This window comes from Rhipicephalus microplus, chromosome 1, assembly GCF_043290135.1.
Source record: "Rhipicephalus microplus isolate Deutch F79 chromosome 1, USDA_Rmic, whole genome shotgun sequence".
Lineage (NCBI taxonomy): Eukaryota > Metazoa > Arthropoda > Arachnida > Ixodida > Ixodidae > Rhipicephalus > Rhipicephalus microplus.
In genome coordinates this window covers 271,556,589-271,580,957 of record NC_134700.1, presented here as the reverse complement: position 1 = coordinate 271,580,957, position 24,369 = coordinate 271,556,589, and the positions used below count along the sequence as shown (strand labels likewise).

Here is a 24,369-nt window from a genome sequence, read left to right as displayed (position 1 = left end):
GATGCGAACGCGGCAGACGACGAGAAGCGCAAAAGGCGGAGAGGTGCCGAAATCATTCACTCCTGCGGGCGGAGTCGCGAGCGACTCATTTCTGATCACGTTGCCACCTCAATAGGCCCCTGAGTAACCACCGTTGTGTGAGCGCTTTGGATGACGTCACATCGGGATAAGCGATGAGCCGTCTCGCGGCACACTTTACAGCCGGTCGCCGGGAAAGCCCGTCCTAAATCGGGGGGGACATACGGTGTACGGAGTAAACACTCGGCTCCTTATGCCCCTGACACACGGGCACCCTGAAGTCCTTTAGACAAGGGGACATCTTTCGGAAAGGCGTTCGGGCACAGTGACACACGACGAAGGAGTAACACCTTTCCGGCAAAGATCCTTTTCGCAAAAGCAGATCCCGCATCTACTTTTCTGGCAGGAAGGGAGTACTCTCACATACAGTGTGCATAATTTATCAATAGAAGAAAACGTGTCGCAACACTGCAGTGCCCTGTCAGTATTTTTTTGCGCTGAGAAAATGTTTTCATTTTCAGCAGCAGTGCGATTTGTTCAAAAGTGAACTCCTATAGTCTGTCCATACTCTCGAACGCCTGCACTACGTCACTAGCGGGATCATGTTAGGGTTGGCAGCGGCAGTTGCTGTGCCGGGCTCACTCGAAAACACTGCTTAAAGTGGCCGTCGCCTAATAACGGCAATGTGTCTTCGAACCAGCGTTCGTTGCGCATATAGGCCCAACTTTCGCAGTTGATGGCTCGGGGTGACAGTGCGGAAGCAGTCAAAATGAAGCTGTTCATGACGAGTCTTTGCTTGAGGCTCATCACTCTTGCCTTCGCGGCGTTTAGCTCATCTTCGATGGAGCCGAGGGCGACAAGAGTCAGGCCCACCTCAACTGTTGCTTTATCTCTGTCTCTGCGCTCAGAGATCGCAGGACCACAATGAAACGCGGCACGCCGTCACTGACCCAACTGAACGCAGCCATGTAAAAAGCACTACAAAAAACAAAAACAGCAAAACACCGACTGTTAATAGTTGCCAGACAAACTTAAGTTGCTGCTAAAAACGCAAAAAAGCGAAAGAAAATTACAGGTATACACATTATAAGCCACCAGACAATAAAAAAAAAACGGTTTTATGCTCCGGCGTCGCTGAATGTGGTGTACATGCTCAGATTCTTTTCAATATTTCCAATCTTGCTGCTTTCACAAACAGCGCCATTTTTTCTGCAGCGTTCTTCTGAGGCACTGCCTAAAGCAGTAGTCCGGCGCCGTGTGTCATCAGCGCCACTCCTTTCTGCAAATGGTCCCCTTAGGCAACAAAAGGGGTTTACTTCAAAGTCCTTTACTTTTGCCCGTGTGTCACGGGTATTAACTCGCTCAGGTGTAAGTAGCACAGACTCGCGTGGCAAGTCGGGGACGGCTTTCGCGCTTGCTCGCACCTGTTTGAATCAGCGGCGGCTTTCGCCTCCTCGGAACCCTCCCCCAAGGACACCGGTCGTACGCCGGCGTCACCGGGAAGTTGACTCAAGCTACCCGATTCCTCGGTACGCGGAGGCACAATTGAGACGCGCACGCGACGCTCTTGAAACGCGAGCGGCGCGAAGAAGAATGCCCAGCGAGCCGCGTCGGAGACGACGGGCGACTCCTGATCATCGCTGCCAGAGGCGCCGGTGCGAGGACGCTTTGCATTTGCACTGATCGCGCGCCGCGCAGTGAAACTCTAGAAGGGAGGAAGAGAGTCGCGTGTGGGGCGTCGTCTCAGTGGAGTTGCGGCTGTCACACACACCGGCTTCAGCGACGACGCGACGAGCTTTGCGGTTTCCAGAGGCGCCCCGAGTGGCGCGCACGTGCGCGACAGGGGAAGGAGGGACGTACCACCGCTGCTGCCACTGCGTCGCCGGATGCCGGCGGGCGACGGATGTTTGCCCCAAGGAAGCGCGTTTTATTATCGCCCCCTTTGTTTCTTTTATTCGCGGAGCCATCGGCAGCCGAGTAGAAGCAGCGGGGGGCCGCACGCCGCCGAGGTGGTCTGCCGTTGACGTCGTGCCCGGAGCAACCGCGGTCTCGTCGCCGGGTCTGGAACCTCGGGCTTACCAGAGGCAACGATGCGAGCGACTCCGATCATGGCGGGATATTCTGCGCCACGCGCTCTGTTCCCGTTGTTCCTGGTTTTCCTCGGGACGGTCAGGACGTCCGCGTTCAATCTGGACACTCAGTTTCCCGTGGTGCTACCCGGACCAGGAGCGGCGGGAAGTCACTTTGGATACTCGGTGGCCTTGCATGGTGGCGGCCAACTTGGAATGCAGTGAGTACATGCACCAGTACAAAGTATACTTCGTCGGGCATTAGCAGCTGTGTGAACATGTATGTCATTGTGCGTATAGGTTGTAGTTCACTCAGCCGTGGAACAGTTGACAGGGTAACATTAGCAATACAATCTACACTGTTTAAATGACACTGTTCATATTCTTTTTGCGGGGAAACATGCTCGGAACGACGCCGGTACACATTAATTATTTAAACTTCTATGTAGTTTACTGCCTTTTTTATTTGACCGATGCAACGTTTATCAGTAACATTTACTTTCGCGCTTGCCGAGTTAAGTTGACTCATCAGTAACAGAGGTTTATAATTTAGTGCTGCCAACCTGCACCACTCGTAAAGAGATCCGGCAAGAGGCTAGCATAGAGCAGCTCACCGTTCTACACTTATTAAGCTATAAGAGTTCAGCTTCGTTGATTGAAGCTTCTTGAGCATAATTATTTATTTACCAATTAACTTGAAACCAACTACGCCGCTAACATGCGACAGTATGAAGAAAGTAACTAACTGTTGCTGGTGGCGTAAACGTCCATTGGTCGACGATGGTTGCATTGTTTCGGAGTCAATACGCCTACTCGTGCTGAGCACTGATATATATATATATATATATATATATATATATATATATATATATATATATATATATATATATATATATATATATATAACATATTACAACAAATCGTACAATAATATAGATTCACAAGGGATGTTCTTATCAGTGACCGACCCGCTTGTTTATACATCGTTTTATTCGGAAGTTCAAAGTTTACACTATACTTCACTCCCCTTTATTTGTTTCAGTATTTTATTCTAGAGTAGTGTACAATACATTGGTTTAAACTGTTACAGGCGCGCGTTAAACAAAATGTTGAATATCATTTGGTACTCAGCGCAGAACATACCTATGAAAGCCCCCGGCAGTAGTACTCACGAAACATTCGCCTCTCGCTTATTACAACCGCTGTGAAGGCGAGATGACCATTGCGGCTTTTCTGTTAACATTCACTCTTGTTAACATTCACGGTACATTGAAAAAGGTTTTTTTTTTTTTTAATTCCGGCTCAGAACTTGAAAAGAGCGATATTATGAGCGTGCGACTCTTTCGTTCTTGTAAGGAAGAGAATTACAAAAGAAATATTATCGTAAAAACACGGTGTCAAGAAGCTCGCGGCTAGAGCGACGAAATACGCAGGTTCACAGGGCGAAGCAAGAGCTTGTGATTAAGCTCAGCATGCAGCATTTCATTTAAAGAAGCAGACAGCTTTCTGCCCGGAGACGCGAAGGGAGATGCGATAAGTCAGCACTTGATTTCACGGGAAAGAAACGCGCGCCATATGAATGGAGTGACTGAACTCGGTCCGTTGCGGTGTCCTCGTGGCTAAAGCATATATCGCACTGCCGCTGAACCCGATGCCGTGGGGTTGACACCCGCCCATAGTGATCGCACTCTCGTGCGGAGAGGACGCAACATTTCTCGAATGCGCAAGTGATAGAACCAGGGTAGGGGGGCCGGTCGGTTGTGCAGCGTTAACGTTTTGCGCGCTACAAGGGAACGAAAACGACGTAGAGAGAACGACACGGGACAACACCAACGCGAAAAAACTCACTCACTGACTTCTCTCACTCACTCACTCACTTCACTCACTTCACTCACTCACTTTACTCACTCACTTTACTCACTCACTTCACTCACTCACTTTACTCACTCACTCACTTCACTCACTCACTCACTTCTCTCACTCACTCACTCACTAACTCTAGCTGAGTAGAACAAGTAATACCCAAAAAGGAAGCACACATACGGTGACATACCACAACAGAAACAAAACAGAAAACAACAACTAAGAGATAAATAGCTGGATTGGGCGCTGAAAAAGAAGAGGAGAGGTACATTGAAGGAGGTTTGCCTCTCGGTTAAGGGTCGGTCAAGTTCAAGTGAAGAGAACGCACAAGGACGACGGGGTTGCTTGAGAGACGCGTTTACGACAGTCTCTGCGGGGGAAACGAATGAAGCGTGTGGAAGTTGAGAAGACAGAGTATAGAGGTGCTGCGAGAAAGGAGCCATGGAAAGTTCTGACATCAGAGGAAATTGCTCCCCCCCTGTGCGCTGGCTAGAAGGTGATAGCAAAGGAATAATGTTGATGTACCTTATGAAGTTTACTCAAAACCGGGAAGAGCTCATATTATAGGCAGCCGACATAAACCAAACATGTTGCATTAAGAAAATAAAAAAAAAAACACATGAAGGCGGAACGGTCTGCCGACTGTTCGGAGGATATTAGAAAAGTTATCATGAACACCAACCAACTCGCTTAGCTTACAATCTTAATGTATATTAGTTTGTTCTGGTTTTCAAGATCCAGCAAGTGTTGCTAAATATTCTCGAAAACCACCGAATGTACCTATACGGTGTTCCTACAAGATTATAATTTTGGAGGGGAGAGGTTGACGAGGGTGTTAGTAGTTGTATATTATTGTGTGGGCGATCCGTATCTATTGGTGCTCATGCTTACAAAGCTCAGCGCATCAAGACGAAAAGGCGCACAAGACGAACAAGACAGAGTGCAAGCGCTGTCTAACCACTGTGTCCTCGTCGCCTTGTGTCTCCGTCGTGTTCGCGCTGATTGTTTTAAGCATACGTGGCTTCCAACTCGCCCACCGGCGCTACTTTACTGCTGTGAGTGCTCCATTTCAACTTTTCATCTGTAAACTGCAAGGCACAATGTGCAGACAGAGCCGTAAGGAATTGATTGATGATTTGATTGATATCTGGGGTTTAACGCCCCAAAACCACCATATGATTATGAGAGGCGCCGCAGTGGAAAGCTCCGGAAATTTCGACCACCTGGGGTTCTTTAACGTGCACCCAAATCTGAGCACACGGGCCTACAACATTTCCGCCTCCATCGGAAATGCAGCCGCTGCAGCCGGGATTCGAACCCGTCACCTGCGGGTCAGCAGCCTAGTACCTTAGCCACTAGACCACCGCGGTGGGGCAGCTGTATGGAATGGAAAAAGGAATGCATAAACCACTACAATAACTTACTGACTATACTGTACAACTATAAAATAAACATATATATCACAGTTCTGCAAACAGAATCTATTACAGCTTCTAACGTATATTAATGTCATTAAAATGGTAGAAAATTCACATTGTTGGGCAGAGAATTATGTTATAAAAATATATCTAGGCTGCAGCTACGCATGCAAGTGGAAACAAAGAGCGTAATGAATTTGCAGATTGAGTGAAATTTATACCACTTTTACGCAATTTCATTAAAAGCAATGCTTGTGGAGTACTTGCGAATTTCTCGGGAATTTTACCAGCCTCAGAGGCCTTATTAGAAGGAATCTGCAAAAGTCTGCCTTCCCTAATTTATTAATTTTAGCTTACGGTGCAATCACAAAGGTAATTCGTGAACGACTCCCCGCTCATAACCTCTCGTGTTTCTCCGTTTCTCGCAATCTTTCTCTCCTCTTTCCTCGGCTCGCTATGGCCAAACGTTGTAAGTCTTAATTGGTTAACTTACCCGCTTTTATTGTTAATCTTCTTGCTGACCCGCAGGTCCCGGGTTCGGTCCAAGCCGCGGTGGTCACGAATTCGAAATTTCGAAAGAGACGAAATGGATGGCAGTGCGAGAGAGCGCGTGCGACTTTGTGTGTGTGGGTGCGTTGCTGATAAAAGAGGTTTGTTCGTCTGATTCGCCGCTCCGCATCCGCTGTCTAGTTCAAGTACGCACACCACACTCACGAAAAAAAAACAGAAACACGCCATACACGGTAAAATAGCCAAGATGTGCCGTCAAGCTCTTTGCTCTGTGGCGCTTGACTGGCATTCACTCGGCGTATCACATCCGGCCATTTCACGTACATTGTCAGCAGACCTTGTGGTGGCGTGAAACCGCGCTCGAAGTCGTAGATGGGCTCTGAAGCGAAGGCAGGCCGCAATAACCGAATGACACGCACTCGTATCAGTGACGCTTACTTTGTCAGAATGTCGTCGTTGCTACATTCGATGCACAGTTTCATACTAATACCCCTGTCACACGGCCACCACCGAACTCCGTTGAACACCGTCAACGTAAATCTCCCCTATGGGGTTCGACGGAGAAGGAGTTGTGGCAGTGTCACACGGCAATGACAAGGTTGTAACAGTTGCCGCGAGGGAGCTCAGCTGGCGCTGTTTGATTTTCGGGAAAGTATTCTAATTTCATCTCTATTGATTTTTTTGTGAATCCTCATTATGCGGATTTTACAAAAAAAGCACTATTAAGTAGGTATGCGACTAACAAACCATTAAAATAATTTCAAATAAAAACGCATTTGCTAAATGTAGCTATGTAGCAATGCTGCTAGTGACGCTGGCCACATTGTGCTTTTAGTTGTTTTGTTGCCTGTGTACATGCCCGGTACGAAAGTTCTTATGCTTCCTTGCCTCGTGAGCGCACATTTTGTGTTCTTCAGCCATGAGTGACACAGCGGACGACGTGAAGAAGTGGTACGATATTGCGCTGGTAATGACGTTGATCGGCTGGCGCCGGCCGGCCCGACTCGCGAGGCACGGTGTGTGTAGGGCATCGGTGTTGAGAGTAAGTGAACTCTGGCGGGCGTAAATATATGTAAACAAACACGCGTTGTGAATGAGTACTACAACGAAAGAACGTTTAATATTGCTAAAATGTATTATTCTTTCACTGCGGCCACTTAGTGCTCGAAATTTGTCTCTGACCTCTAGACTGCTGGGGACGAGAGTACCTCGTTTCGCTGTGAAGGGAGATCGTTGAACGTCCTTTGCGAAATGCTCCATTCACCTTCGTTTGCGTAAGGGTGGCCGTGTGACACCGACCGCATCTTCGTTAACGTAAGGAAGAGGGAGTTAAACGGTCTTCACGGGTGCCCGTGTGACAGGGGTATAATACTAACTTGCACCGAGTCAAGGAGCATCCGCTGTCTCCGATATTTCACAAAAATTGCGCTATTCTTATAATTATAAGCTGAAGGCGATGAAAGGATTTGTCAGTATTGGTTGGTTGTGACTAATGTGCCCTTACTACGTAAATTCTTTGTTATTGCAATAATAAGATATTGCACTTTACGGAGCAGAAACCTGGAGGCTTACAAAGAGGGCTGAGCTTATTACACAGCGAGCGATGGAAAGGAAAATGGTAGGTGTAACCACAAGAGACGAGAAGAGAGCAGAGTGGGTCAGGGAACAAACCGCAGGGATAGGGATATCATAGCTGAAATTAATAAAAAGAAATGAACATGGACCGGGAGCGTAGCACGTAGGCAGGATAACCGCTGGTCATTTAAATGCGCGAAGGGGAGGCAGAGCGTTAGGTGGGCCGATGAGATTAAAAAAGTTCGCAGGTACAACGTGGCAGCAAAAAGCACAAGACTGTGTTGATTGGCGGATCACGGGAGAGGTCTTTGCCCTGCAGAGGGCGTAGTCAGGCTGATGATGATGATGACGATGATGGTGATAATCACGATTGTGATGCGCTTTACGTGCCAAAGCCGCGGTATGTGACTATGAGGCACAACGTATGTGAGGGCTCCGAAAATTTTGACAATCCCGGGTTCTTCAACGTGCTCTGCCATCACATAGTGCACAGGCCTCCTGCATTCCGCCTACATCGAAATTGATTGATTGCTTGATTGATTGATGAGTGAGGTTTAACGCTCCAAAACCACCATATTATTATGAGAGACGCCGTAGTGGAGGGCTCCGGAAATTTCGACCATCTGGGGTTCTTTATCGTGCACCCAAATCTGACCACACGGGCTTACAACATTTCCGCCTCCATCGGAAATGACGCTGCAGCTGGGATTCGATCCCGCGACCTGCGGGTCAGCAGACGAGTACCTTAGCCACTATACCACCACGGCGCGGCAACATTGAAATACGACCACCTCTGTCGGGATCTACCCATTACTTTCGGATCAGCATGCAGCTAAGCACAGTAACCACAGAGGCGAACTCTTCGTCATTGTCAGTGAAGCCGTGTGAAACTTCTTTTTGACATCATCTGTGTGTTGGTTTTGTCAAGAGGGGTATTCCACACAATTGGCGTCACTTTTGTGATCAGATGCTATTTACTGTGTTGACTTAAAATTGAAGAAGGTTGCTTGCGCGTCACAGATGAAATGATACGAAGCGACTGCTTCGGCGTTTGAGAAAGAGGAAGAATATAACTGTAAAGGGAGAGGGCAGACAGCGTAACGTAGCGCGCGCCTGGTTTGTTGCGTTATACAACTGGCATTTGAGAAATTTAACGTTGACAGAGTAGATGACCCCTAAAAAGTTAAAAGAAATTAAAATGAAGAATGAGATAAAAACAGCAAACGCGGACCTTTAAGAAGCACAATAATGCCACAAAGACTAATTACACTATCCGACATTATGAAGAATCAGCGTCCACAGTCTTGTGCGTACTCCTGCTTGTGGCCGCACGACTCATGCCTCTTGTTCACAGGCACGAGTCAGTGTCGGTTGGTGCTGCGAAGAAGAAGGCGCGTGGGCAGAGGAAGAGTTTTTGTTTTGGAACGCTCTAGCGGACTCTTCCATTTTTTCGCACATAATTTTCAGGGCTCAAGTTCGCCCATAATAAACTAGTTTTTGGTGTTTCTTCTCATGCACCCGTTACAATATGTTTTTTTTTTTTTGTCGCTGTATTTGGTGTACAGCGTAGGACAATTTGTGGAGAAACGAAACTGCTGCGCTTCGGTTTAGCTGAAAAAATGGAGGGAGGCGGGGGGCGGCTATGCTAAGGACTACGGGGGAATATAGTAGGCGAAGGGGTTGTACGTCATGTTGTGCTAACGGGCGTTGACACCGGGAGGCGCGCTTGACCTAATGACAGCTTGAGATACATCCCTTCAGGGTGAGTGAGCAGCGGCAGGCCGCCCTTTCAGTGTATACGTTTACTCCGCGCTTGCTTGATAAGGATGTGTGAAAAGAAAAAAGAATGCGGTGCGCTCAGAGGAAAAGGGGGGTGGGGGTTGGTGTCGTCTTTGGTTGATACCAGCGCACCGAGTGCAGAACGGGCCCGCCCTGAATGCAGAAGCGAGGCCCCACGCAAGAAGCGTTCGCGCGCCCGAGTTGGTTAGTCGTCGTCGAGCTGTCTGACGCCTCCGCCCTGTGTCACACGCACAGCGAGCACAGAAAAGAAGCGCACCACACCCTCAGCCGCGATTTCGTGAGCCGTGCGAGCTGTAGCCACGCACTACATCGGCAGAGGAGTGTGTGAAGAGAGTTGCGTTTGCTTTCCCACTCTTCATTTATTTTTACCGGATTTCGGAGCGGAAGGCCGTTTTCCAGCCTTCGTGGATCTCTTGCGGACGTAACTGCAATCATGTACGCCTGCTGTTGTGGGTCGGCGATATGTCTCGTAGTACTTCCTTAACGGCAGAGATTTGATGACTAAGCTATACAGTTTGCTTGCATCGCATGCCCATTATTCCGGGCTTTGGTTGATACGGGGCACTTAGCGCTCTACACTGTTACTGAACAAAAGTTAGCGCTCGCTGTTACTGAACAAGAAACAAAAGAAAGTTGAGAGCAATATGAAGCCTTGACGTAATGAAATATCATCGAACCACGGGGATCATCGGAACAGTCGCTTCGCCGAATAGACTTGTATGCGTCAAGGCAGCACCTAACAAAGACAAGTGTGGTTATCAAAGCGCTAGCTTCAGCGACTTTTCCCGTTTCAACGATGTTCAACAGTGCTATACGAGAGAAGACATCGCTATTATCTATTCATATTACTCATCTCCATGTCTCTATTTTAGCTAACGTCGTTCTCTTAGACATGTGCAATAGTCAGAGAATCAAGGCAATATCTCCGGGCACAATCTGTTTCTTTGGTCAGTTGGCTTATTGTTTTGCGTGCAAATCCCTAGGTAGGGAAGACGTGAGAATTCTGTTTCAATTTCTTTTCGCGCATCATAAGTGGTCTTGAGTTCCCATTATCAACGCCAGAAGTCCGCGATGTGTAGTTAACAACGTTCCGAATCGGTCTGGTTGTTGCATTTCTGAAAGTGTAGTGAGAACCCAAGTGGCGCAACGAAGATGTCGAGACAGATGAAGCATTGTCTTCCTCGCTTTTTGCGTCCTGTTTTTGGCGCTGTTACTAGATTTCCTAAAGGTGGAGTAGTGTGTAATTGTGGCTACAAGCAATGGCCCTCTCATTGTACCAACTGTATGTCTGCAGCAATCTACCCGATTTTTATTTTCTTCACACTCATTATGTTAGGCGTTGCACAACCACCGCTGCTCCACTTGCACATCATTATATTTTGCTATAGTTCGGCAGCCCGAAGTGTATGATCGCATCGCCCAACGGTTAATGGGACCATGGAAGTCTCCGGACTGCATTCTGAAGGCTATCCCTAAATTTCTTGCGAGAAAACGAGTCAGCACCCATGTCAGACTTCTGTGTACAAACCCACGTCCTATATTCTGCGCAATTCTTTGTATAAGGTTCATTACGGAACACCTAAACAGAGTGCCCAAGTTCGGTAGACCGCTCGCTAAAGCACGTTCGCAAACGTATACCCTGACGAAAACTAGTAACGACTATAAATATTTATTGTTTAATACGGTTCCTTGATAACAATACTCGATCTGTGTTTTCTTCTTTCTGTGCTTCGTTTCTTCTCGACGCCTGTTTTTTGTTCGTGAACCATTGGTGTTCTTCGTACTTGGTTATCGTTCAAATAACTATGCATGATTGTTCAATGCCGTACTGCTGCGTTCAGTGATTATGTGTTCTTATTATTCTGCTTTTTCTTGTTTGAAACGTCGAAAGTTGTGACAGTGATGCTCACCCCTGTAATAAACACCAGGGGGGGATTGACAGTATTCTGTAAATAAATAAATAAATAAATAAAATAAATAAATAAATGAAAACCAGTCGATTTGCGTTGACACATTGGCCTCGTGGGCGTGCACAGGACGTGCAAAAACGAGGGCAGGGATGGGGCTTTCCATTGGGGCATGGAAACCAAAAACAGCGCCCTAAGTAAAACGCAAGAGTAAGAGTCGCCGCCGCGCCTTACCAGTGATACCACATAGGCTCAGCCAGGAGGCCAACGCGGGCCAGTGAGGCAGTCAGTCATGCATGCGCGCTCGCTGAAGAAGGTGCACGAAAGTGCAGTGCACCGCCGAGTCGACGAGCGATTTCAACAGCCGCACTGTTCACCTGGAAAGGGATCGATTCTCTTGCGCCAGGAGATCGCAGCGGCAAGTACGAAGATTCTCCACCTTTTCCACCCCATCCGGACGGCCGTTGCGCGTGGCCGGTTTCCTCGACGCTAAGAAATTTATTCTGTATGCGTTATATGCGTGTACACATCGACGACGCTGTGACGCGCTTCCTTTTATGCGACATCTGTCGTTTCTTGTGTTAGTGGATGTGTCACGCGTAAGTCACAGATAAATTAAAACACCGGGACTCGAAACATTCGCATTCGACTGTGCACCCTAAGAAAAAAAAACTTGAATCTTTTTTTGGGAGTTCTTCCTGACCACGTGTATGACTTCTTTAAAGAAACACAAGAACTCCCTTTAGATGTAATTTTATACATTGGTCGGAAAGCAGTGGGACTCTAAAGAGTCTCCTTAAAAAAAAAGTCGTACACGTTTCACGCCAGAATATATTTCATGTGAGTAACACATACTGTTTTTTTTTTCGTCATTTGCATGTAGTTCGTTGCGATAGACCTCGAAATCCGTCAGTGTTTCTATCGTGAGCGCCATAGTTGAACGAGGCAGGTTATTTTTGACTTTATACAATTTCACCGAATTGCCAAGTTCTGCAATGGCGGCATTTTGAGCTATAATCATAGAGCCTGTAGCTTTCCAGGTGAGGCTGCAAGAGCTGACGAGGTGACAAATTTGACAATACCATGAAATTTGAAGATTCCGCCGGGCCAAGTCATTTCTTCGACTGCAGAACAATCTAATAACGGCAGGAAGGGGGAGATGGGAGCTTTTGATGAGAAAATCAGTGAATAGGGGTTGTGTTCCCGAGTCTGGCGTTCTGACTTTTTGACGAGGGCACATGTCTTCTTCAAGGCTGAAACTGATTTCGTTCAAGCTAACGTGTATATGCTTCGTACCCTCTACTCCAATTCCCCCGCGCACCACATATACAATTGTTCTATTTCCCTCTTTTGTTGAAATTAGAGAAGAGGGCACGTAGTTATAACGCTAAGGAAACCAGACCTAAGGCTTGTGGAAGACAAGCCTACTCGTCCAAACGTCAGGCTCTAGCACACCACCCCTTTCCGCGGATTTTTATTGCGATGGCAATTATGGACCCTCTCGGCTGGATTTCGCCGCCGGCGTCGGCGTGGGCGTCGGTGTCGATGTCATGCATCGTATATGCATGCGTATCTATATATATGAAAACGCAAGAAAAAAATCTCAGAAAAAAAAGACTCCGTTGTGTGGAACCGAACGTCGGCCCTCCGCGTTGTGAATGCGAGGCGTTAACCACTTAGCCACAGAGGGGTACCTCCTTTAACGCTCAAACGGCAAACTATTCATATCTACCACCAACGCCTCCTCTAGAGGCGTTGCTACCACTTGCCGCTGGTGGCGGGCATCTCGGGGGGAGGGGGACTATTGTATTTTCAGCATTATCAGGAAGATGGCGCAGTGAGCAGGCGGCTGCTCTCATCTCTCACGCGTACTTTGGCCCGCGTAGAGAATAAGGGGGTACCATAGAGTAACATGTTACTCTATGGGTGTACGCTCGATCGCGCGCTTTTATCTTGCTGTGGAGAGAATTGTACGTTTTGGCTAGCCTTTGGGTTTCGTCGGAACGATTCTGTTGTAGTTACCGGGCGCACAAAGGTCACTGCAATTGTTGCACAGCCTCCGTTTGCGAAAAGGGAGCGCTTTTCAGACACAGTGAAGTAACAACTAAGACGCTTATTCGCGTTCACCTGTACCTGTGGGTACGTTTCATGCGTCCTTTGTGCGTGAGAAACGTTTCGATCTGCTTGCTATTCTGCTCGTGACCTTCCAATTTGTTGCTATCGTGTTCATTGCTTCGCCTTTGCGGCAAAACTGTGACTTTTTTCCATGCATCAATCTAATATTATACACTACAGGCCCGGTGCGCAACCTCGTCTGCGTTCGATGTGGTGAACACGCGTCGTCGTAAGTGTAATCGGATAGGCTATAGCATATTCTGTCGTTTTTCTTCCTCGTTCTTAGCAGCGCCATAATTAGATCGTTCAGCTCTTCTCTAACTCGCCCAACTTTACACCCTGCTGAAACATTGTATAAACTCACTGCTTCGCAGCAACATGCACACCACGTTTTCTTGCATTTTTTTTCTCTTCCGTGCATCTGTTCGCTCTAAACCTTCAGCAGTGTGCTTGACGTGTGTGGTTTCTACATACACTATGAAAGATGAATGAAACACTTAGACAGGTCAAGTGAGGGTGACGAACACTGCGCTGACAAATAACCAAAATTTAGTACAACATAAATGTAATGTATGAGACGCAAACGCTGTTCTATTCTGTTCTGTTCTATCTGATTTTCCCCATGCAGATGTTGAGGTCCATATTACCTAGGCTACTCCATATCGATAAGTTCTGCAGCAAAAAAAAAAAAAAATACTGAGTGGTACCCAAAGTGAACAAGTGTTTCACTCCTCTTTCATGTTTTAGGCCTTATATGTACCTCTCTTTAACCAGAAATAAGCCATGCGCGTTTTGGTGACTGTTTTAAAGTTGAGAAACGCGGTATTGTGTTGGTGTTATTTCCTGAATCCTCAGTCACGGAGTCTTTGAAGCGTATTCTGCTGTACCGGCACTACAATCGCGCAGGGCCCTCGTGGGTGCCATTCGGGCAAACTCGTCGCACCCAAGGTGGCGGGGAATTTACGAACCCGGCGTGCTGTATCGCTGTCCGTTGCTCGAGGAAGGCCGGCCCTGCGTCGAGCTGTACGTCGACGCTGTGGGTGAGAGTGCATGACAGTGCTATGTTGTACGTTAGCGCATCGTCTATAGTAGATCAGTGTGTTTCTGTCAGTAGCTGCGCAGGAACAGAATACATCTCATCCCGTGACCATTATCCTGGTGTTTGCGTTAGCACTTAGTATAAGCGCCAATCTGCCTTGCAATACTCGTACGTCCCTGCTTAATCATCGCTTGTAGTATTGATCATGATGCTGTAAACTGCCCGAAGCATATTTCGAAACGTTTGCCTTGTGAAATTAGTGCAACATTTCAGAATTTATCTTATTGCAGCTACACTGCAGTGCACATTTCTTTTTTTTCTAACTGATCTAATTTTTCTTTAGTTGTGCAAATAGGAAAGCAAGTATTGGCATGTATAGTGCCACGCTACCGCACCCCATGTAATAAATTTTAGGCTTTTTAGCTTATCTAAATAAATATTCACATTATGAAAAGGGACAGTGAGAAATGAGACATAAAATGTCTTATATTTAATCGCTTTTTATGTATTGAAAAGGACGCAATAAAAACAGCGGGCTGTTTATAGGGTGATACTCGAGTTCTTCATGATAATAAAACACCAATTCGAACGCTGTGTGCGCGCCGGCTTTCGAAGACATAAGATGCACCATTTGAATTAGTGGTCAAATAATCAAGCTGCAAATTTTTTCAGGTAACGAAATCCACGACGATCATATCGAAACTATGCGCTATCACGACTTGAAGGACAACATGACCCTGGGCATGTCCCTCGACGTTTCACCTGACGGGAGCGTTGTGGTAAGTGTCTTCGAAGCAGCTCTTCTTCAAGGTTTCGCGTTTAAAACGCACGTGTGAAGACAAATGAAGTCCGTGTTTGGTGGACCTCATTTGATGTTACTTCCTCCTAAATTCCCCCATTTTTAAAGAAGCCATGGCAATGTCACAGAGCAATTTTTGGCTTTCAGCAAAAAATAGAAGTAGGGCTTGTATTATGCCTCTACATTTATGAAAAAAAAATGAACAGTAAAATAGGATAATGCACTGGGAGTCGTCCACTGAAAACCATGCCGGCGCTGGCGACCGTGATTTCGTTTCGCCATGTATGACGTCGTTTGCTGCATATACAGCAGATCGATCGTCTTCTACCAAAGTTTCAGCCGCTTCAAATCGTTCAGTTTCAATGTAAAGCTTGCCCCGCCGCGGTGATCTAGTGGCTAAGGTACTCGGCTGCTAACCCGCAGGTCGCGGGTTCGATTCCCGGCTGCGGCGGCTGCATTTCCGATGGAGGCGGAAATGTTGTAGGCCCGTGTACTCAGATTTGGGTGCACGTTAAAGAACCCCAGGTGGTCAAAATTTCCGGAGTCCTCCACTACGGCGTCTCTCATAATCAAAATGGTGGTTTTGGGACGTTAAACCCCACAAATCAATCAATCAATCAATGCAAAGCTTAAGGATGCTGAAACAGCTCGATCGCACGCGCAGCTGTAGCTGACCAAGGAACAAAATTGTTCGCCGGAATGCTGACTCTCGCACGGGAGACGGATCGTTACGTCATGGTGCGCGAGTGCGCCATCGTTGCCAGACAGTCGGGCAACTCGCGTGTCTATAAAAATAGTCCTTTATAAACTATGTGGTCGATCAAATGTACTAAGATTTCTTGCGAACGCACAGGGTTTAACACACATAAGGCAGAAGGGGCTATGGCACCTGAAGAATGGGTGTCATGGCCCCTTTGATAACGACTTCCAGTTACCGGGGAATTCTTAGGACGGAGATCGAGGGTCAAGTTTGTTGCATGCGATCCTCTATAACCCGGCCTGCCTGGCAAAGGTGATCCCCCACCATGTGCCCACGATAAATTTAATCTTTACTTGTTTCGTATTTGCATGCGTTTAAAAATCACTTCGACGAAATCGAAAGCGGGTAAAAGTCAAGAAAAGTGGTGCAGTCGACCTTGACCAATCAGATTCTTGCTTCTACTTGAGCAAATGACACTGCGGTGGATGAACTGGTCAAGTTTATTTGTGGCGGCGAACGAATGCATCTCCAGTAGTGTCTATTTTGTTTTCGTGCACTTTGTCAGAGTTCTGTTCGCCCATCTGATTATAAGCTCACATCTTATTTGTGGTATAAAACAAAACCTGCATAGTTTGGATTCTCGCGTGATACTTCAGAACTCTATCATTAAAGATGCAACCGCAGCATACTGCAGAGCAATAACTTCACTTACGCAGTGCGTTTCAAAGTAAACTAAATCAATTAACCAACATTCAACCAGATATAATCAAAGGTACTCAGCAGTTACGTTTCAAAACGTCAATATCGAAGGCCAGTACGCACTTTTCGGGCGACACATCAAGTAGAGGAAGTGCGTCAAGCGTGCTGTGCGACGCAAAGTAAACCGGAATCGGCGCATCCTTCAGACCTTCCAACGTGCGTGAACAGCCCTGCGTTATCTGACACCTTAGCTTCGAGATATCCTGCGGAGACCGGGAAGCCCACGAACTTATACACGTTTGGGTTCACGAATGCATTGTCGTCAGTCGTCTCGGAAATATCCTAGACCCAAGAGGGGCTTCCGCTGTGATGTTATCGCTTTCATGTGAAGACGGGGAGACTTGAAGCAAATGAGCGTAATTTCGAAGTAGTGCATTGTGAAGAGGAAAAGTTGAAGCTTGATGAAATATTGATGACGATTGATTGATTGATATATGGGGTATAACGCCCCAAAACCACCATATGATTATGAGAGACGCCGTAGCGGAGAGCTCCGGAAATTTAGACCAGCTGGGGTTTTTTAACGTGCACAAAAATCTGAGCACATGGGTCTACAGCATTTCCGCCTCCATCGGAAATGCAGATGCCGCAGCCGGGATTAGAATCCGCGACCTGCGGGTCAGCAGCCGAGTACCTTAGCCACTAGACCACCGTGGTGGCTTTTGATGAAATATTAAACTGCTGAGAATGTTTGTGCATGTGTTGGTACGTGTTTCATTAATATGCGCGTGTGTCAATGATGCATGTATTTGTCCATGTCATAAATTTCTTGAAACATGCACCCATAAATTTATGGCGCAACATTGCATTGCACTTTTCGCGTGCACTTATAAAAGTAATAGGAAATATAATAACAGCGTTTTTATTGCATTAAGGGAGGAAGCTCTGGGGGAAAAATATGTTTTCCATAAGTTCTAAATATCCTGTGTAGTGTACAAAAATTGCTGAACACAAAACATACCTTGTGGGCATTTATTTCTTTTTTTTTTTGCCTAAGCTGAATGTTAAAACTACGTGTAGTCTCAAATAACATTTAACTTAAGATCCGAAGCGTTGGAAGCGATGTTGTCTAAGAAAGCATAACGAATGGCTATTGACTCGTGATTGATAATGACGGTGGCGCAATCATCAAATGCGCATTGGTATTTTATTTATTTAACATGCTATTCTTGCCCACGTCTTCGCACGGCTAATGCCTGATGGATTTGAAGGACAATTTAAATCAAGTGTGTTGCAGTTGCTTCGGGAGTCCCGTATGTTTCATTTGTTGGTACATTGTACATAACGAACGACCACACGCGAGGCTCGAACATCTTTCTCGTCTTCCTTTCAGGCCTGTGCACCCCTGTGGAAAAACCAGAAATGGTACGGAGTCCACCTAGCTAATGGCGCTTGTTACGTGCTTGATCAGGACCTCAGGCAACCAAAGAAACTAGTCCCTCTAGTCAAAAGAAGTGAGTGTTCGTGTGTTTTTTTTTTTCTTCCTGCTAGCTGCATGTTGTAACTGGTGGCATGCTCCTCGTCATTCCGGTATGATTTATTTCATCACGTTGAAACAGTTTCTTAGTTACTCTCACTTGTACACCCTGATCAACTGTGCGTCATAATTTCGTTTGCTTTCATGCAGGCCAACGAAAATTTTAAGCTATCCCCTTTTCACTAGGCCATTCTTCCCTACAAAGATATTCAGGCCTATTTAGGTGTTATTCTATATACTGTCTAATACCAACATCTTGTTAAATGGTGGCATTTGAAGCCAATCAGAGAGGTCATTGCAGGCTTGTTGGCCAGAGGTGAACACTGGCGGAGTTTGAAGATGTCCAGAATAGCAGCCCAGGGTTCTAAAAACCTCTACTAAATACTGCAATGCCTCAAAGGTCTCTTCTTAGGCAGTGAAGGCCCTTAACGCCTTCTCGTCCTTATACGGGCCTAAAAATTTCTTATACCAAGGCTCCTTCCCTATAGGCCTCCTCTACTGTCTACTGTATGTTTTTCATATATTGTGCGGAGAATTTCGCGTGGCCGCTGATTATTGGGCTTGTACTAATTTGGTTGAAAGCAACGATGTAAACACGAATGCAGTAACGTATATAGTGGTAATCGAGATACCTCACAAAATACCACGCCACGTGTGCTGGGACGTTCGGCCCGTTTTACAACGAGACGTGTCTTTGAACATATTGAAGATGCTACAAAAGCTTTATTGTTTAAGCGTTTTTACCTAGCGCAACGTTTTGCCCGTTCACAAGCTCGTGCTTGTCTAACTGCGCAGTTGTAAGTGCTCCCAGCTTTTGCAACATTTTATTTATTTATTTATTTATTTATTTATTTATTTATTTATTTATTTATTTTGGCATGTGCTCGAGCGCTTGCCTGCGAGTGCCATTATTCCTTTCATTGCTCTTGGTCTGTTACAGTTTTCTTTTTTTTTCTTGGAATAACTTGCTCGAGAGCGTGCTTAGGTCCTAACTGCGCAACCATATGCTGCAGCTGTATGCATTGTTGCAGCTTTTGTTCGGAGTTTTTCTTGCAGCGCCGGTTTACCGTGACGGTAAGCACGGTATAGACCGTATACCAACGTGATGAGCACGCAGCTTTTTGCAAACATTTTGGTGGCTCGATTTGCTTATTGCGAACGGCTAGCTTGATGCGATGGCCAAAGTGGCTAACGGAGGCTTTTCGCGCTTAAAAAAGCTATAGGGCCGACGGTAACTGCATACGTTATACTTACTGTACGATATTGCCGTCGCTGCTAAAACACTGTAACCTCGCAAAAGGCGACAGCAGGCTAACGCTGCTCCAGCGGGTATATACTCTGTGCGGCTGTATGTTGTCGCAGCTTTGTTCATCGCACAAAGAAGCCGCGCAAGCACTTTTCCTTAGCGCCGATGGTTCCTCAGTGGGTGTTATTTTTTGTAACAACTTCATTGTGTTGTTTTTCTGGTGTTTTCTGCGTGACTTATCCCCGCCAGCACTTGCCTGCGCGGTGGCAGCTGCTTCGGATACATGTATCTTCTAGCATTCTTATAGTTTATTATAGTTAAATTGTCTGTACATAAAATGCCCCAGCAAGCGCTCTTTTGCTTTGGAAGTTTTTCATTAGATGGCAACACGAACGAATTAGAGGTCCGGTCACACACCTTCTTGTTAGAACAGATTGCTTCTTATTAGAACATACGAATGAGAAATGATCCTCTCACACTTTATATTATGTATAAGTTCCGCGTGATTCATTTCTCTAATTTGTGTATGTTTTTACTCGCATGCAAAGCACGTATTTATGCTCGCATGTTCTTGTAGGGATGCATTGAACATGTCTGCCCAGAATATAGCATGCATGAATGTGCTTACAGAGCGGAAATAATGTCAAACCCATCTGTGGCCTATCGCACGACGGTTTACGGTCTGTTATGCTGGTGGCCAGAACATGTTATACAGCTCGCCTTCCCTATTCACTTATCGATTGTCGTTGTGTTGTTTTCGTGAGCACCTTACACTTGTGCGAAATATGCGTTTCTCTTTTTGCTAAAAAAAAACAGAGGGTGTTTATAAAAGAACCAGTTTTCTTCGGCGCACGTGTACTGCGCATTTAGAGCCTGGGGTCTTGAATTTTATTAACGAACGCCAACAGAATGTGCCCGAGATCCTCTCTGCATGCTGCATGCCTGTACTTTTGGGTAAGCAAGTCACGCCGACGTATATCTGCAGCCTGTTGCTAATGTAGGCTTGAGACCACTTGATGAGGCCTGGCGCCTATTAAACAGGGTGGCCGACTTGTGCGTAAGCAGGTCACGCCGTCAAGTACGTACGGCGCCTTGTTACTAATAAAGCCTGTAGCCCCCGTTGAATGCGCCTGCGGCGAGCATTTGTCACGGGCAGCGGTCAGTCACGTCCCTCCGTTCTATAGAATGCCCACCGGTCATTCGCTGCATACCACTGCACGGTTGCATGCCGAGTCTGAAACGTTAAACGCCTACGTGGCACGCTTTCTTACTCGCTTGTTCTTCTCTCGTTGTGTGGCTTCATGGCGCGGCTCCAGCTAGCTGTTTCAGTTATGTCGCCGGCATCCAAACTCTAGCTGTGTTCGCTGTTTGGCCATGCTGTGAATATTTTGCGAAAATCAGGCAGTATAGATCTGAGCGCTTGGAAATAAAAAGAACGAAAAGTTTTTTTTGAAATAACGGTGTAAGGAAGCAACAAAAAAAAAAACATTACGAGAGCAACAACACTGCGCTATAGGATTACTGAAACATGAAACAACACGATGCTTCGTTGCTTCATATGTCAGCTTTCCGGTTGGACGACCTTTTCTTTTAATTTTGTTCTACCCAAACAGCTTAACTTTACGCGCTAGAGCAATAAATAAATGTGGTGCGACAGCACTTCAGCCAGCGAAAGCGTTGTTTAGCGTTTGTCATTTTTTAATACGTCAATTGCACATATCTTAGCATATTTAGTATTTATAAAAGCGATTTGACAAGATGTCAATATAAGCTAGCCACTGTGGAATCTTTCGCCAAACTTTCCTCGAGTGGCGGATGACGAAAGGGCCAGAAAGAGGCTATATATTCAGCCCGAACAACGTGCATGAGGTGCAGTGAATGCCCCGAGTGTGGCGTTTCTAGCGAACGGAGTGGCGGTATAGTAGGGGTGGTGTCGGCGTGGCTTGTATCCCAGTTGACCAACTGCTCCAAAACCGAAGTACTTCAACAGCCCAGCAGTCCGTGAACTACGACTACTACTACTACGCGGCGGAGCTGGGGTTCTCGGCGGCCTTTGCGGAGGTGAGTACGCGATTTCCTTTTCTCTCTTTTTAAAATTTATTCCGCTTTGCATGGGCTCCATCGCATTACATATAGTGAAGACGTATGCATAATGTTCACACAAGAACTAGAGTTATCGCATCTCATTTACATTCCAGAGCTGTTGTCGATAAGTGATGCTTAAACAAGTGTTCGCGAGACTGCGTCAAAAACGCCTTTGCCCAAGTAGAATCAGCAACTGCACTTTGTGGTGCGTTTCCACTTGTACCATATCAATACGAAGTAGCAGGTGACACGAACTATGCACAATATTTCACATTGTAAACTCGCACAGGCTTTGTCGTTTCAGATTGCCTCGCCAAGATCGCATTCGCGCGAATACTTACGTCTTTTAAAGCACGGCATTAATTAGAACTAACAGACATGAAAGTGAAGGAAAATATAGGGGATAGTATTTGTACTAATTATAGTGTAGCCTAAATGTGAATAAAGTAAAGTCGACGAACAAAAGATAAGTTGCCGCTTGCAAAAACTGAACCTGCGACCTTCAAATAACGCGTCTACTCTATCAAAGATACAGAGATGGTCACTCCCTCCCCCTATTTTATAGGGTATATAAGTGTATTAAAATGTGTTAGTGATGCAAGGAGCCACGACGATGAGTGTGCAAAACTCTTTTCTTGCCTCATGGTGCCAAGAATCACGTGATATTTTTACGAGCTCCCACGTGGAACCTTCCGCACGCGAATCATACAAAACGACTGCGTGATATTGCTTTATTTTTGCTGCTTAGAAAAAGCCACATGCAGTTCCCCGGCTAATAATAATGCGTTAATTATTCAGTGCTGTTATATTTACGTAAACATAGCTAACGTGGACGTATGTTCGTTCCCATGAGTAACTGCTCCGTAAGAGCGCGCCGTTTATCGTTCCACATTTCTTTTCGCCTCATCTATGCGATTAAACTGCGATTAATGAGCTGTATAGGGTTGAGCCCAGTGTTTACATTGTTGTCCTTGTTCTGCCTGTCTTCCCAACCAGGACGGAAAGCTAGTCCTTGGAATACCAGGCTTCTACAACTGGGAAGGTAAGTCATATGCTTATTTTTTTTTTTTTGGCGTTGTTTTTAAGGTCGAGCTTGAAAGAGTCGTTGATGTTCGCAGCGTAGCAAAGCTGGTATGTGCCATCCAGTGCACTAAACAAAAGTCACAGTTTTGCTGCAAAGACGAAGCAATAAATGCGATGTTAACACGTTTTAATGTCACGAGAAGAACGGCAAGCAAATCAAAACGTGCAGCGCGCTTCTTAAAAACGAAGGACGCACGAAAAGAACAAACACAGGAGGAGCCCGATCGTTCACGCGCTGCTCAAGCACAAAGTACTCGCACGAAACTGGCGCACAGATATACACAGGACGAGTGCGAAGTGTCACAGTCGTTACTTCACGGCGTTTCAACAGCGCGTCTCCTTCACGAACAGGGGGCCTGTGCAGCGAGCGAAGTGACTTTTGCGTGCTCTGCAACTATAAACGCAATTCTCCCGTCGAAAGCAGACGACGTACAAACTGCCCGCATCATGTTATATGCTCGAGCGTGCACACAAATGGGCGACTACGCCCCGTACAACAAAGTGCACGTTCACGAGAAAACGCGTCACTTCAGGTCACCTCGCTGACATTTACCGCTAGCGGTAAGTGGTGTATACAATAAGTTCGCTGTTTGTATGCTGAAGGGCGTGCGCTTTTGTGACCAAGTGGTCACATAGTATAGCGGAGGTGAGTGGAGGTAGGAGGCGAGTTAGATGCGGAAGACGTGCAGCTTGTCAAGCGAACAGAATGATTAGCGACGATGCTGACTGGGTGGAGGTGGGCGTGGGAGAGGGCAATCCGCAGCGTCTCCGCGAGCGCAAGTTGTGGGACGTTAGTGATTACGTGATCGTCCTTCGCGGCGTTAAGTCGCCGAAGTGGGCCCCTCAGCTGCGCGTTGTCAGTTAAAGCGGTGCTATTTTTTTACAGAACCGCGGAAGGTGAAGAATGGAAATAGAAAAAAAAGTCATGTGCCTTATTTCGTTATATTTTCTTGCGGCTGTACTGTTGTCAAATCTGCACAATATACAATGGTGGCAATGAAACTGCATGGTGCCACTCGTAAAAAAAAAACTGTATGATTACACAAATTAACTTCCCTTTTACTGTGCAACTATGCGTTATGGACGTATGTTGTTTCTTCTGCAGGTTCCATAACGCGCTACAACCAAAACCATCAACTCACGAGTCATCACATGCTTCTGGGCAGAAAACAAAAAGATTCGTACAAAGGTACCTGAAACTTTTTTTATATTCATTGTGCACAATAAATGACAACTATTTTAACATTCTAACAGTTAAGATCCCTTGATTATGCATCAAAAGAAAGACGAAAATCTCTTATTGAATTTCTGGTTTGTACGTGGCCTGACCCGTTAATGTTCTTTCTGTCCACAGGCTACGCCGTCACAACGGGAAGGTTATTTCAAGGACGCGAACTTACCGTCGCCGCTGGGTCACCGCGTGGCGGTGACTACAAAGGACAGGTGAGCACAGAACACGTACATTAGCGAGGGAGGTTCGCTAACCCGCCCATAAGGGGGGGGGGGGGATACAATCGTTACCGAAACTACAAGAAAGAGAGAGAGATAAACATGCAAACAAAGGCAGGGAGGTTAACCAGACGCACATCCGGTTTGCTACCCTGCACTGGGGAAGGGATGAAGGGGAAAAAAGAGGTTGCAGAGAGATGAGAAGGTACACACAATCACGAGCACACTCGGGGAGCACACACAGTCTACAGGCGGTTGCTCAGGTTTGTTGACTTTAAGTAAAGTAGCAGTGCTTTAGTCGCTTTCTGCGCAAGTGAGGCAGATGCCCAAGGTCCTAGTATCTTCCCAAGGTCCTAGTACCGAAACGATAATATCTCTGAGAAACACGAGCGCTTACGGACTATCTTATTTGATAAAAAAGAAAACAGGAGCTCCTCCTTTATCGGGAAAAACGGGA

The 24,369-nt window shown here is 46.3% G+C and overlaps 1 protein-coding gene across 2 annotated transcripts in view; it reads left to right on the top strand.

Annotated features, from left to right (window-relative positions):
• The first annotated feature begins 1,975 nt into the window (after window positions 1-1,975).
• The window catches only part of LOC119165020 (integrin alpha-9), a 60,562-nt gene continuing 38,168 nt past the window's right edge, over window positions 1,976-24,369 (top strand). The window contains exons 1-8 of one of the 2 annotated variants that reach the window (XM_075894624.1): window positions 1,976-2,308; window positions 14,182-14,315; window positions 14,987-15,093; window positions 17,906-18,026; window positions 21,286-21,356; window positions 22,377-22,422; window positions 23,569-23,652; window positions 23,818-23,906. In XM_075894624.1, the coding sequence (XP_075750739.1) occupies window positions 2,109-2,308; window positions 14,182-14,315; window positions 14,987-15,093; window positions 17,906-18,026; window positions 21,286-21,356; window positions 22,377-22,422; window positions 23,569-23,652; window positions 23,818-23,906 (852 nt within the window). In that variant the 5' untranslated portion in view covers window positions 1,976-2,108. Of the gene's footprint in view, window positions 2,309-14,181; window positions 14,316-14,986; window positions 15,094-17,905; window positions 18,027-21,249; window positions 21,357-22,376; window positions 22,423-23,568; window positions 23,653-23,817; window positions 23,907-24,369 lie in introns of both variants that reach the window. The other variant, XM_075894621.1, reaches the window with a different exon arrangement.